Here is a 19,255-nt window from a genome sequence, read left to right as displayed (position 1 = left end):
GGTCTGAGCTATAGGGAGAGGTTGAGTAGGCTGGGACTCTATTCCTTAGAGTGCAAGAGGATGATGGATGATCTTATAGAGGTGTATAAAATCATGAGAGGAATAGATCGGCTAGACGCACAGAGTCTCTTGCCCAGAGTAGGTGAATTGAGGACTAGAAGGACTGGGTTTAAGGTGAAGGGAAAAGATTTAATAGGAATCTGAGGGGTCATTTTTTCACGCCGAGGGTGGTGGGTGCATAGAGCGAGCTGCCAGAGGAGGTGGTCGAGGCAGGGACTATCCCAACGTTTAAGAAACAGTTAGACAGGTACATGGATAGGGTAGGTTTGGAGGGATATGGACTAAATGCAGGCAAGTGGGACTAGAGAAGCTGGGACATGTTGGACGGTGTGGGCAAGTTGGGCCGAAGGGCCTGTTTCCACACTGTATCGCTCAATGACTAACTCATCCATTGTGTTTTTTCTGAAAGCTTTACTTCCACAAAAGCAAGCGATTTGAAAGAAGGCTCTCACTTCCCAAAGTATTTCACTGCAATACTTTTGAAATGCAATGAGTTTGGTAACGTTGGAAACAGTTTGTGCAATTCCTCTTTCTTCACACAATGATTTGGTTTAAACATTGCAGATAAAATAACCACTGCCAGTGCCTGGCAGTTCAGTGGTGAGTGGCCAGACTGGTGCAGAGTGAGTTATGAAAGAAGGACGCAAAAAGCAGAGTTGAGACAGCAGGGGAGAACAAGAATCAAGAGTATTTTATTGTCATATGTCCCAGACAGAACAATGGCATTCTTACTTGCAGCAGCACAACAGAATATGCATAGTACACAGTAAACAATATAATAAACGGGCACACACACACACACACATATATATAAACTGAATGTTTATATATATATATATATATGTATGTGTGTGTGTGAATGTGTACATACAAAATGTGTTGGAAAGAACTGCAGATGCTGGTTTAAATCGAAGATAGACACAAAATGCTGGAGTAACTCAGCGGGACAGGCAGCATCTCTGGAGAGTACGAATGGGTAACGTTTTGGGTCGAAACCCTTCTTGAGACTCAAGTCAGACTTCAGTCTGAAGAAGGGTCTCGATCCGAAACGTCACCCACTCCTTCTCTCCAGTGATGCTGCCTGTCGCGGTGAGTTACTCCAACGCAGATACATACATATATACGTGTGTCATAGCGTCATAGAGTGATACAGTGTGGAAACAGGCTTTTCGGCCCCATTTGCCCACACCGGCCAACAATGTCCCAACTACACTAGTAGCTGTGCTTGGTCCATATCCCCCCCCCAAACCTGTCCTATCCATGTACCTGTCTAACTGTTTCTTAAACGATGGGATAGTCCCAGCCTCAACTACCTCCTATGGCTTGTTCCACACACCCACCACCCTTTGTATGAAAAAGTTACCCCTCGGATTCCTATTACATTTTTTCCCCGTTACCTCGAACCTATGTCCTCTGGTCCTCGATTCCCCTACTCTGGGCAAGAGACTCTGTGCATCTACCCGATCTATTCCTCTCATGATTTTGTGCACCTCTATAAAATTCCCCCCTCATCCTCCTGCACTCCAAGGAATAGAGACCCAGCCTACTCAACCTCCCCCTATAGCTCACACCCTCTAGTCATGGAAACATCCTCGTAAATCTTTTCTGAACCCTTTCAAGCTTGACAATGTGTATGTGTGTGGATATGCGTAATATATATATCCTGAACTTTTCATTTCCATTTATTTTCATTTTCATTTATTATACACACACACACACACACACACACACACAACACACACACACACACACACACACACACACACACACACACACACACACTCACACAACACACATACACACACACACACACACACACACACACACACACACACACACACACACGCACACACATACAGACATACACACACACACACACACACACACACACACACACACAGACATACAGACACACATAAGGAACAGGAGAAGAGCAAGGAATTAAAGTGAAAATCATGTGCACCATATTTTTAATAGTTATAATAATACAGTATAAAAATTAACAGGAACCCAACCAGATATTTCAAGAGGTGTTTAAAATGAGGGGAATAGATAGGCTGAAGGCACAGAGTATTTTACCCAGGGTAGGGGAATCCAATACAAGAGGCTGTTCAAGGTAAGAGGGGCAAGATTTAAAATGAACCTGAGGGGCAACTTTTTCACTCATGGAACGAATTGTCAAAGGAGGTAGTTGAGGCAGATACTGTGGCAGCACTTAAAAAGACACTTGGACAGGTACATGGATAGGAAAGGATTAGAGGGCTATGGGCCCAACGCGGGTAAATGGGACTTGCTTAGATGGGGCATCTTGGTCGGCATGGACAAGTGGGCCGAAGGGCCTGTTTCCGTGCTTGTCGGGCTCTATGACTGCAAGACACAGGCTCGGGGAGCTGCATTAAGAAAGTTGAACTCATTGAGAACCATCCAAGCAGCTGCCTGGGTAAATAAAAGAAGTGGTTTTCTAGAAATAGGTCTTGAACAAACAAGATGAAGAGCTGAATGTTATATTAGGAAAGTCCTGAACGTGCAAATACTTATCTTAAGATCTACAGTAGAGAATTTCACTAGAAATTGGAGAGGATAAAGTTGCAACACCTCAACATCCTGATTCACAACGTGGTCACGCTGCCTTCTGCCATACGGACATTGCACACATTAAACATGGAAGGTTGTGGTAACATTTGCAGGGTTACACTCAAAGATATGTTGCAAAGATTGAGTAATAGATTGCAAACTTGATCTAGTTCCCTGATCATCTGACAACGTTTAATATGGGAACCAGTGACTTATCAGCATCTCAAGATCGATTCACACAGTCAGTGATGTTTTTCATGGTATTCACAGTCTCACCCCATACTATCTATAATCCCTTGCAGCTCTACAGCCCTCCTGAGTTCCTGCGTTTCTCTTTATCCCGTGCTTTCTGAACGCCTTCGGTAGCACAGCGTTAGAGTTGCTACCTCACAGCGCCAGAGACCCGGGTTTGATCCTGACCACGGGTGCTGTCTGTACAGAGTCTGCACGTTCTCCCTGTGACCACGTGGGTTTTCTATAGGTGCTCCGGTTTCCTCCCACACTCCAAAGACGTATAGGTATCTGGGTTTAGGAAAGAACTCCAGGTGCTGGTTTAAATGAAGGTTTCTGGGTTAATTGGCTTCTGTGAATTGTCCCTGGTGTGTAGGATAGAACTAGTGTATCGGTGACCATTAGTTGGTGCGGACTCGGTGGGCAGAAGGACCTGTTTTTTATGCTGTATCTCTAAACTAAATGCTTCCGATGCTGGACATTAAGGGTCAGAGTCCGGTGGGGACACCCCTCAAACAAAGGAAGGGATATCACTCTAACACTTACCGAGTATTGAATCCATAGACAGAAGACAGAAGAAACTGCAGATGTTGAAATCTTGTGAGGAACACAAAATGTTGGCGTAGCTCACCGGGTCAGGCAGCATCAAATGGAGGACATGGGATTAATTTTCAGGCATCAGAGAGTACTTTTTGGAAAGGCCAAGAATGGAGGGATATGGATAATGTGCAGTCAGATAGGAGTTGGTCTTGGCATCATGTTCACCACTAACATTGTGGGCCGAAGGGCCTGTTCTTGTGCTGTATTGGTTTATGTTCTATGGATGGATAGACAATATTTTGGAGAAATGTTGACACGAAACATTGCCTCACCTTTACCCCACCGGAACATTGTGCCTTTCCCCCAACAGAACACCTTTAGTTTAGTTTCGGGATACAGCGCTGAAACAAGCGCCACCCTGCCCAGCAAGTCCGCACAGACCAGCGATCCCCGCACACTAGCACTATCCTACACACTCGGGACAATTTACAATTCTTACCAAAGCCAATTAACCTGCCAAACCCGTACGTCTTCGGAGTGTGGGAGGAAACCAGAGTATCCAGAGAAAACCCACGCAGGTCACGAGGAGAACGTGACAAACTCCCTACAGACAGCACCCGTGGTCAGGATGGAACCCGGGTCTCTGGTGCTGAAAGGCAGCAACTCTACCGCTGCGCCACGGTGACATGCCTCTGAGATATTCTGCAGGGATTCACATAACGGGAGAGCCAGACACAAAATAACCCAGTTGTAAATGTTTGCAATCGCTTAACATCTGTGCCACGGGATGTCTGGAATGCTGGTACACAATTAATCTATAAACTCCAAGATGTTGCAATGAGCTGTTGTGACAGAAGCAATGAATCAGTATAGAAGCATCTAAGGCACATATTACCCTCTTGTTCCATTCAATGAAGTTATCAAACAAAGAGGGAATGACTGCATACGTTGGCATTACATTACATTGCGCTCACGAACATTTCAATCCCCAGGGTCCTGCTTCCCAGAGTAATTAATGAACAGGCCCTAGAAATTGGTAATCATTTTCCAACTTTCTTTGGACTCTGGAACAGTCCCAAAGAATTGGAGATGACCTCATGTTATACCCACAGAAAATGAAGAACCATAGACCAGTTAGCGTCTTCTTCTGGCGTATGGCGTGCACAGCTGAAAGTTGTAGGACAATTTGTTCTATTTGATCTTATTTGAATGTGCACACCAGGTTGATTGGATTCGTCGAAACAGGGCGGACCACGTGAAGGTTGCAATCTCCCACCCCACCAGTTAGCGTGACATCAGTTGCACGTGAATCTGCGCGCATCCATTCGAGTGAGGCCAAATGCCAACCCGAGAACGGTCCTGAACTATCAGCTACCTCATCGGTGACCCTTGGAATATCCTTTGTTTAAGTAGGAATTGCAGATGCTGGAAAATCGAAGGTAGGCAAAAATACTGGAGAAACTCAGCGGGTGAGGCAGCATCTATGGAGCGAAGGAAATAGGCGACGTTTCTGAGGGTTTCGGCCCGAAACGTCGCCTATTTCCTTCGCTCCATAGATGCTGCCTCACCCGCTGAGTTTCTCCAGCATTTTTGTCTACCTCGGACTATCTTTGATTGGACTTTGCTGGCTTTACTTTACACTAAATGCTATTTCCTTATCATGTACCTGTACACTAATGGCTCGATTGTAATCATGTATTGACTTTCTGCTGACTGGTTAGCACACGATAAAAGCTTTTCACTGTACCTCAGTACACGTGACAATAAACTAAAAACTGAATTGAAATGCAACCTGGAATAACTAATCTGTAAACACCAACACCCCACCACCACAAACCTTCCCACCTTTCTAAACTAAACTAAACAAATTATATATGACTATGCCAGCATTCTACTTCAGATTCAGTGAGTGCCATAACTGACTGTCACTTGGCCAAGATCACGAAGGCCTTCACAAGGATACAAAGTGCTGGAGTATCTCAGCGGCTCAGGCTGCATCTCTGGAGAACATCGATAGGTGCCGTTTTGAGTCGAGACCCTTCTGTGCAAGTGATTCTGATCCTGGCCCACTTGACATGCCTCAGGCAAGGCGTCTTGCATTGAGTAAGACGCCTGGGTTTAGTTCCTCCTGACAAGTGAATGGCTCACTGACACTTTATTGTCACATGTACCTGGGCACGGTGAAATTCGTTTTTTGCACACAGTACAGTATGACTTTAGATTTTCGAGATAGAGCGCGGAAACGAGCCCTTCGGCCCATCGAATCCATGCCGACCAGCAATCACCCATGCACACTACCGCTATCCTACACACCCTAGGGACAATTTACAATTTTTACCAATTAAACTACAAATCTGTACGTCTATGGCGTGTGGGCGAAAACCACAGCCCCCTGAGAAACCCTACACGGTCACAGGGAGAAGGTACAAACTCCGTACAGACAGCACCCGTAGTCAGGATCGAACCCGGGTCTCTGGCGCTGCGCCACCGTGCCGCACAGACATAAGTACAAGAGTGTAAGAATGGTAGATTACACTGAGACAGTGCGGCATGGTGACACAGCGCTGGAGTTGCTGCCTCACAGCGCTTACAGCACCGTAGACCAGGGTTCGATCCCGACCACAGGTGCTGTCTATACGGAGTTTGCACGTCCTCCCCGTGACCTACGTGGTCCGAGATCTTCGGTTTCCTCCCACACTCCAAAGACGTACAGGTATATAGTTTAATTGGCTTGGTAAATGTATTAAAAATTGTCCCTAATGTGTGTAGGATAATGTGTGGGGATCGCTGGTCGGTGCAGACTCGGTGGGCCAAAGGGTGCTGTTTCTGCAGTGTATCTCTAAACTAATTCTTCTTCCGTGTCCTTATGCCATACAGTGGCTCGCCACTGCTGTACACATCGTTGCGCTATTAGAGTGTTAAGTGCAAGGTCTGCGGTAGTACATGGACTATCCAGCAATGGGCATTGCAGTAGGTGTTGCATTGTCTAGGATTGTGTGCCACAGTCACAGGTTGTTGTGCCCTCGATGTAGCCCCTGTTGTGCATTGTCACCCTTCACCACCCGACCCCGGTTCGCAGTCGGTTGCAACATCTCCAGTTCAGCCAGCAACTAAACGAATAAAAAAGTACACAAGAGTTGCCATGTTTCTGGCTCCACCCTGGATCCTTTAAATTGTTAAAAATGTAGTGTGCTAACTTCACCATGAAGACCCATTGTCTATATCATGGTGTCATCACATCTGGTATACGTGCCTGAAGGCACACGCATTTGAGAAGGGATAATATCACATACTTTTACACTCTGATATCTTCGATCAACTTCTCTGCTGCACTTCTAGATAGCCGTTATCACTTCCCAAAACAGTTCCTCCAACAATGGCAGTTGCAGAGAATTTGGCTCGTGTTTAAAGTAAGCCACTTAGTGTGTGACTAAGCCGTACTTTTGTTTCAAAAGTAAGTCTCGGTTTACCTGGTTGCCACAGGTCGACACTGTCTCAGCTTTACCGGAAAATCTCACAACTTTGAACAATGACTTCTCTTTCCTTTGCAGTTATGTGTCATTGCTGGGAAAGAGGAACGGAGCTCATTGTTGGAGATCGAGCACACATTCATATCTTTGAACAGGGAGGTGGTGCACAGGTATACACCGACTACTCACCTCGTGTGCCGACACTGCAAGAGACACTGGAGTGGGTGCTTTACATTAGTTTAGTTTAGGGATACAGCACGCAGAGAAACAGGCCCTTCGGCCCACCGGGTCCGCACCCACCAGCGACCCAGCACATTAACACTATCCTACACCCACTAGGGACAAGTTATACTTATACCAAGCCAATTTGCCTACAAACCTGTAGGTCTTTGGGGTGTGGGACGAAACTGTAGATCTCGGAGAAAATCCACATGGTCACGGGGAGGACGTACAAACTCCGTTCAGACAGCACCCGTAGTCAGGATTGAACCCGGGTCTCCGGCGCTGCAAGGCAGCAACTCTACCGCTGCGCCACCGTGCCGCCTTATCATGGCATGTGTAGAAAGGAACAGCAGATGCTGGTTTATACCGCATTGGAGACCTCCAGGCTATCTTTGATCTGATTTTACTGGGCTTTAGTTTATTGTCACGTGTACCGAGGTACAGTGAAAAGCTTTTGTTGCGTGCTATCCAGTCAGCAGAAAGACAATACATGATTACACTGAGCCAGTGTATGTCAGTGGATATACTTTATCTTGCACTAAACGTTATTCATGTTAATACCTTTATTGTGTATCTATACACTGGATGGCTCGATCACAGTATTGTCTTTCCACTGACTGGATAGCACGCAACTCAGTACACGTGACAATACACTGAACTGAAGATAGACACAAAGTGCTGGAGTAACTCAACGGGTCAGGCAGCATCTGTGGAGAAAAAAGATGGGTGACGTTTCATGATGTATCTCACCGTTCGGGCCTAGCTCTCTCCTCACTGCTACCGTTGGGCAGGAGGTCATACAGCATGGAAACAGGCCCTTCGGCCCAGCTTGCCCCTGCCATCCAAGGTGCCCCACCCTCACCTGTCCCACCTGCCTGCGTTTGGCCCAAAGACCTGCACGTTAATTTGGCTTTGGCAAGAAATTGTAAATTGTCCCGAGTGAGGAGGATAGTGCCAGTGTGCGCGGGGATCGCTGGTCAATGTGGACTCGGCGAGGTGAAGAGCCTGTCTCCGCGCTGTATCTCTAAACTAAAAACAAAACTAAAGTAAACTGAACTTAAACAAGCTGCTGCTTTTACAGTGGTACAAAAATAAATGAACTATGAACCAACTATCTGCAGCAGGCATTGGGAGGTCTCGAGGTAGTGAAAGGTGCTACATAAATGTAGTTCATGTACATAATTGTAAGATCTTTCTTTCTCACAGGATCACTGTTTTTGCCGATGATATTAAAGGTTGCGGTGGTGTAGATAGTGAAGGAGGTTTATAGTGGGGTGTAGTACAATGTTGATCAGCTGGAAGGTTGGGTGGAGTGTTGGCAGATAGGATCTAACACTCACATCTACACTGTCAAGTTGAGTTTATTGTCATATGCACAAGTACTGTGACAACAAGGTGCAATAAGAATCTTGCAGCAGCATCACAGGCGCTCGGACAAACAAGCGCAAAACAAATTATACATAGATTTTACTTAACTTACTTTTAGACTTTAAAGATACAGCACAGAAGCAGACCTTCCGGCCCACCCATCACAGGGAGAACGTGCAAACTCCACAGACAGCACCCGAGGTGAGGATTGAACCGGGATCTCTGGCTCTGTGAGGCAGACCAAGGTGGAGTGTGGAGGAAATAAACTGCAAATTTGTAATATTCTGGCCCTTTCTTGCCTCCACTTTATTTGCCCCCCCCCCTTTCAGTCTGAAGAAGGGGTTCCGACCCGAAACACCATCTATTCTTTTTCTCCAGAGATGCTGCCTGACCCGCTGAGTTACTCCAGCACTTTGTGTCTAACCGAGTGGTAGCATCTCGCTACACAGTTTCTTTAAGCCAAATTGTTTCATGCCATGACTTTGGATAAGGAAAATTATTACTTTAACCTTGAACGCCAGATTAAAAATGGATGAACAGGCCTGATGTACGGTGTCTACATTGTAGATGTGCTGCCGCCACATTGATCCTGCACAGTGCAAGCATTACTTATTCCTGTGTACTTGCTGCCCTCTAGTGATCGTACAAGTAATTACGGAACCTCAGAAAACTCAATGCAAAAAGTGTGTTTAAATCTTTGTCAGCAGCACCACTGTTTGTCTCCATTCCTTTATTTTCTATGTATCTCTCTCTTGCTCTTCTGTCTGTCTGCATCCTCAGCTGACAGCAGATCCCCCCACACTTACAGGTTGGATTAAAACTGGGCGGCACAGTGGAGCTGCTGGTATAGCCACTGCCTCACGGCACCAGAGATCCCGGTTCGATCCTGACCTCAGGTGCTGCCTGTGTAGCCTTTGTACGTTCTCCCTGTGACCGCGTGGGTTTCCTCCGGGTGCTCTGGTTTCCTCCCACATCCCAAAGACGTGTGGGTTGTAGGTTAATTGTGCTCTAGTGTGTAAGAAATAAATGCAAAAGTGGGCTAACATAGAACCATACGATCGGGGTGATCGATGGTCAGTGAGCAGTCAGTGGGCCGAAAGGCCTGTTTCCATGCTATAAGTTCCTCTAAACCACAGATGGTAGCCATTCAACCCATTATGGTAGACACAAGGAACTGCATATGCTGATTTACCCAAAAAAAAGGCACATATCACAGGAGTAAGGCACATATCAAGTGGGTCAGGCAGCATCTCTGAAGAACATGAATAGGCAATGTTTCAGGACTCATCTTTGAGATCCTTTATTTGCCTCCTCTGCTGACAGCTAATCCTCGAACTTTGCCGGTTAGAATCGTGGATTAAACCAGATCGGCACAGTGGCACAGCTGACAGAGCCACTGTCTCACAGCACCAGAGAGCCGAGTTCAATCCTGACTACAGATTCTGTCGGTACGGAGTTTGTACGTTCTCTCCGGGTGCACCAATTTCCTCCCACACTTCAAAGACGTACAGGTTTGTAGATTAATCACCTTCTGTAATTTGTAAATTGCCCCAAGTGGGTAGAATAGTACTGGTGTGCAGGGTGATCGCTGGTTGGCAAGGACTCGGTGGGCTGTAGGGCCTGTTTCAGCGCTGTATCTCTGACGTCTAGAGGTCTAAAGTCTATATCCTTCTTCAACCCATTTTGGTGGCTGTTTGAGACAAATATCCATGGAGATTAGTATGGGTGTCAGGAGGTTATGGGGAGAAGGCAGGAGAATGAGGTTGTGAGGGAGAGGTAGGTCAGCTATGATTAAATGGCGGAGTAGACTTGATGGGCCAAATGGCCTAATTCTGCTATTACTTATGAACTTAAGAACTCGTGAACTTGCGAGATAACTCAGTAACACATCAAGGTTAATCACTGTTGTATGCTCCTTTGCAGATTGCAGGAGTTCATTCGCGTGTTGTGAAGAATCTTCCAGATGGGACTTTTGATCTGAATGAATTGGAATCCAACATACGACACGATTACCCTGACCCGCACGTCACCAGAACAAGCCTCATTTGCCTGGAGAACACCCACAATGTGAAAGGAGGCCGTGTCCTGCCACTTCCCTTTCTCCAGGAGGTAAGGGAACGCCCCAGTTAACACAAATCAGGACAATCTCAGGTCAGACACAAAATGTTGGTGTTACTCAGCAGGGTCAGACAGCATCTGTTGTCGGAAACTTTGAAAATTATAAGGAAGATTAGTTTGTGATGTGTTTAACCCTAGGGGTCACATACTGGGGAAGCACGGTGGGAAAAATGGCCAACACAGGGAACCTAAGGATGTTCGTGAGGCAATAAATAGCTGTGTCACGGTGTTTCAGTTCCACAGCACATCTACTGTAGTTAAAATAAACATTGGAGGTTGTAAACAGCTGAGGGGAATAAATCTGATCATGGATACTGATGTTAATGGTATCGATTTGTTAGATATATTGAAGAGAGGTTTTCAAAATAACAGGAAACGTAAGGTTACAGATAACTCTGGAGAAAGACAAAGATGAACGGTTTCAAAGACATTGATCAATGATGACTTATTTCAAAAACGTAAAATGCACAAGTAACCATTGTGCTGTGAGAATGAATGAATGAATGAATAAGTTTATTGGCCAAGTATTCACATACAAGGAATTTGCCTTGGTGCTCCGCCCACAAGTGACAACATGACATACAGACAGTTACAAATGACACATAAAACACATTAATAATAAAACACCGTTGATCAAACATGTGAACCAACAAAATACCAGAGCAAAAGGAGGCTACAGATTTTTGGCTGTTGATTAGAGCAACTACTCATGGAAAAAAGCTGTTTTTATGTCTGGCTGTGGCAGCTTTAACAGTCCAGAGTTGCCTTCCAGAAGGAAGTGATTCAAATAGTTTGTGGCCAGTGTGAGAGGGGTCAGAGATGATCTTACCCGCTCGCTTCCTGGCCCTTGCAGTATACAGTTCATCAATGGAGGGAAGGTTGCAGCCAATAACCTTCTCAGCTGATCGGACGATTCGCTGCAGCCTCCGGGTGTCGTGCTTGGTGGCTGAGCCAAACCAGACCATGATGGAGAAGGTGAGGACAGACTCTACGATGGCCGTGTAGAATTGGACCATCATTGCCTGTGGTGGATTGTGCTTCCTCAGCTGCCGTAGGAAGTACATCCTTCGTTGCTGCCTGTCCCGCTGAGTTACTCCAGTATTTGCAGTTCCTTCCCACACAGGACAATTTTCAAGGTTGGCTTCTACCAGAATAGTGCTGGCAGCGCCACTGGGAAGGGAGGAGGCAGGGGAGAAACAGGCCCTTCGGCCCATTGAGCCCATGCCAACCATCAAGCACTCATTCACACCCACCCTGTATCCATCGCATCTCCTGTTTAGCTCGGTGATCGGCCTATGTTGTTCATAACATTGCCTGGAGGATTTACAATTAATTCCTGGAGGAATTCAGGCTATTCCTCAGGGATCGTAAATCCTCGTGTCCATGGTATCTGGCAACCCAGTTGTCGATACAGAGACTCCTCATTTGTGGCTGTCTCCTTGCCAGTTCCTCCACCCTCCTCTAGTTCAGCAAACACCCCTCCCCAACTTTCTGCTTACGTTCCGGGTGAACTCTTACAGGTGTGCAGTAGGGAGCTTGCGCCGAGGCCTGGTTCGGCGACTTGAACGCCTAGGAGCGAAAACGACTGCAAAAAGCGGTGAACACTGCCCCGGGTACTGATCTCCCCACCATCGAAGGGATCTACAGGAGTCCCAGCCTCATAAGAGACAGTCAACTTCATCAGAGACCCACACCACCCTGGCCATGCACTCATTTCACCCCTGCCATCGGGAAGAAGGTACAGGAGCCCAAAACCGGTAACGTCCAGGTTCAGGAACAGCTTCTTCCTTACAGCCATCAGGCTATTAAACACGACAACCTCAAATAAGCTCTTAACTACATAGGTAGACAAAAATGCTGGAGAAACTCAGCGGGTGGGGCAGCATCTATGGAGCGAAGGAAATAGGCAAACGTTTGCCTATTTCCTTCGCTCCATAGATGCTGCCTCACCCGCTGAGTTTCTCCAGCATTTTTGTCTACCTTCGATTTTCCAGCATCTGCAGTTCCTTCTTGAACATCTTAACTACATAGACTTGGGGAGCATTGGTTTTGCCGTTTACACTATTATTGTTTGTTTGTTTGTTTTCACGTGTATGTATGGATGTGTGTGCGTGTGTATGTATATGTATATATATATATATATATATACACACACACTGAACCTTTCTCATTTATTATATTGTTAACAGAGTACTATTTTTACATATTCCATTGTGCTGCAATATGCAATGCAATATTCTGTTGCAAGTAAGAATGGCATTATTCTGTCTGGGACATATGACAATGAACCACTCTGGACTCTTGTTCTCAACTCTGCTTTCTGCTTCTTTCTTTTGTAACTCTCTCTGCACCCCTCTCTTGCCTCTTGAGGTGCGAGAGCTGGCCGACATCTACAAGCTGCCGATCCACATGGACGGAGCCCGCCTGATGAACGCAGCCGTGGCCCTGCGTGTCCAAGCCTCGGACATCCTGCGGCACTGTGACTCTGTGTCCCTGTGCCTGTCCAAGGTAAGACCCTCCCCAGAACTGGGGGAGCAAGGCAGGGCGAGAGGAAGTCTGGTCTGGCCTGATCTCGATGGAAGAGGTTGGCAATGGGGCTTGTAATTGATGGTCAACCTTTTCCCCAAGGAAAACATTCCATTGAATCTAAGGGAAAATGGACACTAAAAGCTGGAGTAAGTCAGCGGGTCAGGCAGCATCTCTGGAGAGAAGGAATGGGTGACGTTCCGGGTCGAGACCTGTCTTCAGACTGAGAGTCAGGGGAGAGGGAATCTAGAGGTATGAAAAGGTTCAGAACAAATCAGAGCCGGCACCGATGGCCAAGGAATGCTGGAGCCCACAATGGTCCATTGTTGGCAGTGGAAGAGGTGATAAGGAAGGGATATATGAATGAGAACAGTGAAACTGGCAGGGTGGCTAGGGTGGGGGAGGGATGGAGAGAGGGAATGAGGAACAATAAAGTTGGGACAGTTATTTGTTCATCTTAACAATCAGATCCTTCACCCCAACCCAGAGAGGGATGAGGCTAGTACACTTACTTGATACAAGTAAACGTCCGTTGTGATTGTTTCTTCCTGCACGCTTACTGTCTTCCACTCAGGATTATCTTTACAAGGAAAATAGAACATTATCCCATTGGGTTAACAAAGAACATAGAACTGCTCCGGCACAAAATGCTGGAGTAACTCAGTGGCTCAGGCAGCATCTCTGGAGAAAAAGAATAGGTGACGTTTCGGGTCGAGACCCTTCTTCAGACTGAGAGTCAGGGGAAAGGGAAATTGTTTTAATTCAATATTGATTGCCTTAACTTCAAATAACCCTTGCATCCCCTCTCTCTCCATCCTCCCCCATCCAAAGTCGTCGTACTAGCTTCAAAGCCGTCTTGTCGAGTCTCATTGTCTAACTCATTTTCACCAAGGCCACAGCGACAATGGCCTGTATCCTTATGTCATCATTACCTTTTTGCATATCTTTCACTCATTTGTTCTATATCTCTCTCTATCACCGTCTATATCTCTCGTTTCCCTCTTTTCTGACTCTCAGTCTGAAGAAGGGTCTTGACCAGACACGTCACCTATTCCTTCGGTCATGATAGTGCAGCGGTAGAGCTACTGCCTTCCTGCGCCAGAGATCTCGATCCCATCCTGACTACCGGTCGGTGCTGTCCGTTTGGAGTTTGTACATTCTCCCTGCGACCGCGTGGGTTTTCACCGGGTGCTCCGGTTTCCTCCCATGCTCCAAAGAGACGTATGGGTTTGTAGGCTAATTGGCTTTGGTTAAACTAAATTGTAAATTATCACAGGTGCCAGAGGTTGTGGGGAGAAGGCATGAGAATGGGATTAGGAGGGAGAGATAGATTAGCCATGATCGAGTAGGAGTAGACTTGGCGGAGTAGACGATGGGCCGAATGGCCTAATTCTACTCCTATCCATTATGACAGTGTGTAGGATAGTGCTAGTGTACGAGGTGATCACAGGTCGACGCGGACTCGGTGGGCCGAAGGGCCTGTGTCCGTGCTGTATCTCTAAAGTGCTGCCTGAGGTTGTTCACGGCTCCTAAACCCAGAGGTATTGTGAAGGATTGGCTCCAATTTCTAATGCTCCTGAATGGTGTGATGATCTGAGTGGCAACGTCCAGATTTGAGGGTAGTCTGGAGATGCAGGGTGCGGGGTAGTCTGGAACCTGGTCGGCTGCTCCCCGTGACACTGTTGTCTTGCATTGCGCAGGGTCTCGGCTCTCCGGTCGGCTCCATCATCGGCGGACGCAAGGACTTCATTGAGCGGGCGGTGCGGCTGCGCAAGGTGCTCGGGGGAGGCATGAGGCAGGCGGGCGTGTTGGCTGCGGCTGGGCTCATCTCCATCTCAGACATGGTGGACCGGCTCAAGGAAGACCACCGGAACGCCAGGACCTTTGCCCAAGGTACCCTAGTTTTATAAACCTGCTTACTTTTTCATAGAGTCGTGCAGTGTCGAAACAGGCCCTTGGGCCCATCTTGCCCACACCGACCGACGTGCCCCATCTACACTGCGTTTGGCCAGTATCCCTTTGACAATTTATCCAGTGCCACCTTGGCATTGGCTTGGGGTGGTATGTAGACTACCTACAAGATTGTAAAGTCGATAAATAATTAGATGAAAGGGACACACAGTGCTGCGGTATCTTAGCGGGTCAGGCAGCATCTCGGGAGAACATGGATAGGTGACGTTTCGGGTCGAGAACTTCGGTCCAACGTTTCTTCTGCCAGACGGGAGCAAGAAGAAAGAATGACCCTTCTTCAGACTGAAGATGGGTCCCGACCCAAAACATCACCTTGACTAGAGTCATACAGCATGGAAATAAGCCCTTCGGCCCGACTTGCCCGGGTCCCGAAACATTATGTTCTCCAGAGGTGCTGCCTGACCCGCTCAGCTACTCCACCGCTCAGTATCTTTTTTTGTGAATGGAAGTTGCCTGTGAGTGTTTGTTTTTTACTGTGGAGGAGACATTATACGGCACCGACCACGCGGACCTGACAAAGAAAGTGGCGAGGGAGTCCAAGTGTGCACGGAGTTTGCACGTTGTCCCTGAGACCATGTGGGTTTTCTCCGGGTGTTCTGGTTTCCAGCCATATTGTAAAGATGTGCAGGTTTGTTGGATAATTGGCTTATGTAAATTGTCCCTAGTGGGTAGGATAAAACTAGTGTTTGGGTGATCGTTGGTCGGCATGGACTTGGTGGGCCGAAGGGCCTGCTTCCACACTGTATCTCTAAAATTTAAAACAAAACCTCAATGGGTGATTCTCAAGGAAGGAGGTCAGAAGGACAATGGAGGACAGGATATATGTTGTTGCCCAGAGTGTGGTGAATCTGTGGAATTCATCGCCACAGACAGCGCTGGAGGCCAAGTCATTGGGTGTTTCTAAAGCGGAGATTGACAGGTTCATGATTAGTAAGAGTGGCAAAGGTTATGGGGAGAAGGCAGGACAATGGGGTTGAGAGAGAAAGATCGCTCAGCTATGTAGACTCGATGGGCTGAATGGCTTAATTCTGCTCCTTTGACTTATTGAAGAACACTCAGTCGAGGGCAGCACGGTGGCGCAGCGGTGGAGTTGCTGCCTTACAGCGCCAGGGACCCGGGTTCGATCCTGACTACGGGGGCTTGTCTGCATGGTGTTTGTACGTTCTCCCCGTGACCTGCGTGGGTTTTCTCCGAGATCTTTGGTTTCCTCCCACACTCCAAAGACGTACAGGTTTGTAGGTTAATTGGCTTGGTGTATGTATAAATTGTCCCTAGTGTGTCGTTAATGTGCGGGGATTGCTGGCTGGTGCGGACTCGATGGGCCGAAGGGCATCTTTCCGCGCTGTATCTCTAAAACTAAAATAAAATAAAACCATTCTATCCCCAATAGGTTTAAAGGATCGAATGGCCTCTCTTGTTCCCGTGTTCCTGTTGCTAAGTCCTTACTGGGGAATCTTGTTTTCAGGTATTAAGATGTACGCCACGCCGTTCTGTGAGGTTGACGTGGACACTGTAGAGACGAACATCCTCCTGTTTACAATCAACAGCCCCCACGCCACGGCCGAGGAGTTCTGCAGGAGGATGGGCGAAGTGAGCGAGGAGGAGGTGGCGGAAACAGGCCGTGGCGTGCGCGTGCTCCTGTTCCCAATATACGGGCACATACTGCGCGCCGTTTGGCACCTGGACGTCTCGGAGGAGGACACCCACCTGGCCTTGAGGAAGCTGCAGTTTGTGGTCAATAAACTGGAGCAGCAGTCAACCTAACCCGAAGATCGACACAAAATGCTGGAGTAACTCAGCGGGAAATCCAGCATCTCTGGAGAGAAGGAATGGGCGAAGTTTCGGGTCGAGTCACTTCTTCAGACTGATGTCAGGGAAGTGGGAAGTGTATCGATAAGGAAGTGTAAGGTGTGAAAACAGGGCAGAGGGAATGGTGATCAAGTAAAATGTAGAATAGATCATTGTTGGGAGAAGGTAACAACAAAGCAGAGAAAATGTAGTCGGAGACAGTAAGACTGGTCGGAGATATATACACTTCCTTATCTATGTATCTCCCATTCCCCTAACATCAGCCTGAAGAAGTGTCTCGACCCGAAACGTCACCCATTCCTTCTCTCCAGAGATGCTGCCTGTCCCGCTAATCTACCGAGCATTTTACGTCTATCTCCGATTTAAACCAGCATCTGCAGTTCCTTCTTTCCTCACTCGCCGCACCTTGACCTACTCCGTCCACGGGAATGAGTGCAATATTCTACTTCCAACTATCAGGTCTGGCGCGGAGTACGACGATATCTATTGCTGCAGGTCACGGTGTAAAATGAACAAATACCGTGACCCAACCAGATGATGTTCAAATGTGAGAGTATATCAAGGAATCAGTGGCATAATCGGCACAATAAAATGGAATTAAATTCTCTATTAAATCTTCAGTGAACCATGACAAGAGAGTCTGTCCTTTTGAGCAAAGGTTTGAAACTTTTAAGTATGCCTTAAGTGTCTATTGCTTTCGAGATATTTCTTACATTCGACCACAATGAGGTTCAGACACATTCCTGGCGCCTATTAGGGGTGGCACGGTGGCGCAGCGGTAGAGTTACTGCCTTACATCGTTTGCAGCGCCAGAGACCCGGGTTCGATCCCGACTACGGGTGCTGTTTGTACGGAGTTTGTGCGTTTTCCCCATGACCTGGGTGGGTTTTCTCCGAGATCTTCGGTTTCCTCCCACATTCCAAAGAAGTACAGGTTTGTAGGTTAATCGGCTTGGTAAATGTGAATATATGTCCCTCGTGTGTGTGGGAGAGTGTTATTATGCAGGGTTTGCTGGTCGGCCTGGACCCGGTGGGCCGAAGGGCCTTTATTCATGCTGTATCTTTAAACTAAACTAAACTAAAAGCATTTACCCTCTCTAATCTTCTACACCTCTTTGTGATCTTCCCTCACCCTCCTGCCCTCCAAGGAATGAAGTCCTAGCCAACCCAACCTCCCCGGGAGCTAAGGTCCTCATGTTCTTGTAAGATCCTCGTAAGTCAACTCAGCACTCATAACTACCAACTAGTGTAGATCACGGTAAATGCACAAGAACTCAGCGGTGAATGTTCCTTAAAACGCCTCACAAACAAAATATAGCATAAATTTGTCATCAGAAGCGATCATAAATATTGGACCTCTCAGTGATGCCTTGATCTCAATCGCCTTGTTTTAGGAGTTACAGGAGCACAACCAGCAGTGTGTCGGAGAGTGTTAGTGTGCGGGGATCGCTGGTCGGTGCGGACTAGATGGGCCGAAGGGCCTGTTTCCACGCTGTATCTCCAAACTAAACTCTCTTCCGCCATTCAATCATGGCTGATCCATCTTCCCCTCTCAATACCATTCTCCTGCCTTCTCCCCATTACCCCTGACACCCGCGCACAGTTCAGGATGAATTACCTTAATGGTTTGCACCATCGTGTGAAGGTCGGGTTAGAAATACTATTAGTGCAATACTGTCACATCCCCTCTGCAATGCTTTGCTTTGACCATGTGTTTGTTTCATTTGAACCTTCACTCTCCTGATTGTGTAACAGAGAGCAAGCGAGTGAAGGCATCCATTAACCCAGCAGGGTTGCGGGGACAGTGGGGTGCTGGTGGGTGGCAGGGGATGCATGATCTGAATGTCAGACTTACTCTTAGTGAGTGTTAGCACAATAATTGCGGCACTCATACATTTATATATCTGGGGTCAGATGCAGCTGCCTCTGATCGTTGCTCGTTGGATTAACAGAACTATTCTTGTTCCAACACAGGCTGCGTGTATTTTGCATAGTGTTTAGAAGCTGCTATTCTACACCGTGATAAAGCTTTCCCTCACGCCTGACAGTAGGCAGAACGACACCAAGCTCCATTTATACAGCAGCCTTTTGCACAAAGGGAAATGCTCCAAGGCTCCCCATGGGGAATATTGTCAACAGAGGTTAGCATTGAACCACATAAGGGCGGCACGGTGGCGCAGCGGTAGAGTTGCTGCCTTACAGCGCCAGAGACCTGGGTTCGATCCTGACTACGGCTGCTGTCTGTACGGAGTTTGCACGTTCTCCCCGTGACCTACGTGGGTTTTCCCCGGGGTGCTCCGGTTTCCTCCCACACTCCAAAGGTTTGCAGGTTAATTTGGCTTTGGCAAAGATTGTAAATTGTCCCTA

At 47.3% G+C, this 19,255-nt stretch overlaps 1 protein-coding gene across 5 annotated transcripts in view; it reads left to right on the top strand.

Moving 5' to 3' along the window:
• Positions 1 to 19,255, top strand: part of LOC116987934 (probable low-specificity L-threonine aldolase 2) — a 72,076-nt gene that overhangs the window by 38,807 nt on the left and 14,014 nt on the right. For 3 of the 5 annotated variants that reach the window (XM_033044261.1, XM_033044264.1, XM_033044262.1), the window contains exons 3-7: positions 6,957 to 7,045; positions 10,389 to 10,574; positions 12,954 to 13,091; positions 14,810 to 15,002; positions 16,546 to 16,863. In XM_033044261.1, the coding sequence (XP_032900152.1) occupies positions 6,957 to 7,045; positions 10,389 to 10,574; positions 12,954 to 13,091; positions 14,810 to 15,002; positions 16,546 to 16,844 (905 nt within the window). In that variant the 3' untranslated portion in view covers positions 16,845 to 16,863. The remainder of the gene's footprint in view (positions 1 to 6,956; positions 7,046 to 10,388; positions 10,575 to 12,953; positions 13,092 to 14,809; positions 15,003 to 16,545; positions 16,864 to 19,255) is intronic. The other 2 variants (XM_033044263.1, XM_033044266.1) reach the window with 2 other exon arrangements.

This window comes from Amblyraja radiata, chromosome 26 (genome assembly GCF_010909765.2).
Source record: "Amblyraja radiata isolate CabotCenter1 chromosome 26, sAmbRad1.1.pri, whole genome shotgun sequence".
NCBI classification, from domain to species: domain Eukaryota; kingdom Metazoa; phylum Chordata; class Chondrichthyes; order Rajiformes; family Rajidae; genus Amblyraja; species Amblyraja radiata.
This window is presented reverse-complemented; position numbering and strand designations above follow the sequence as displayed.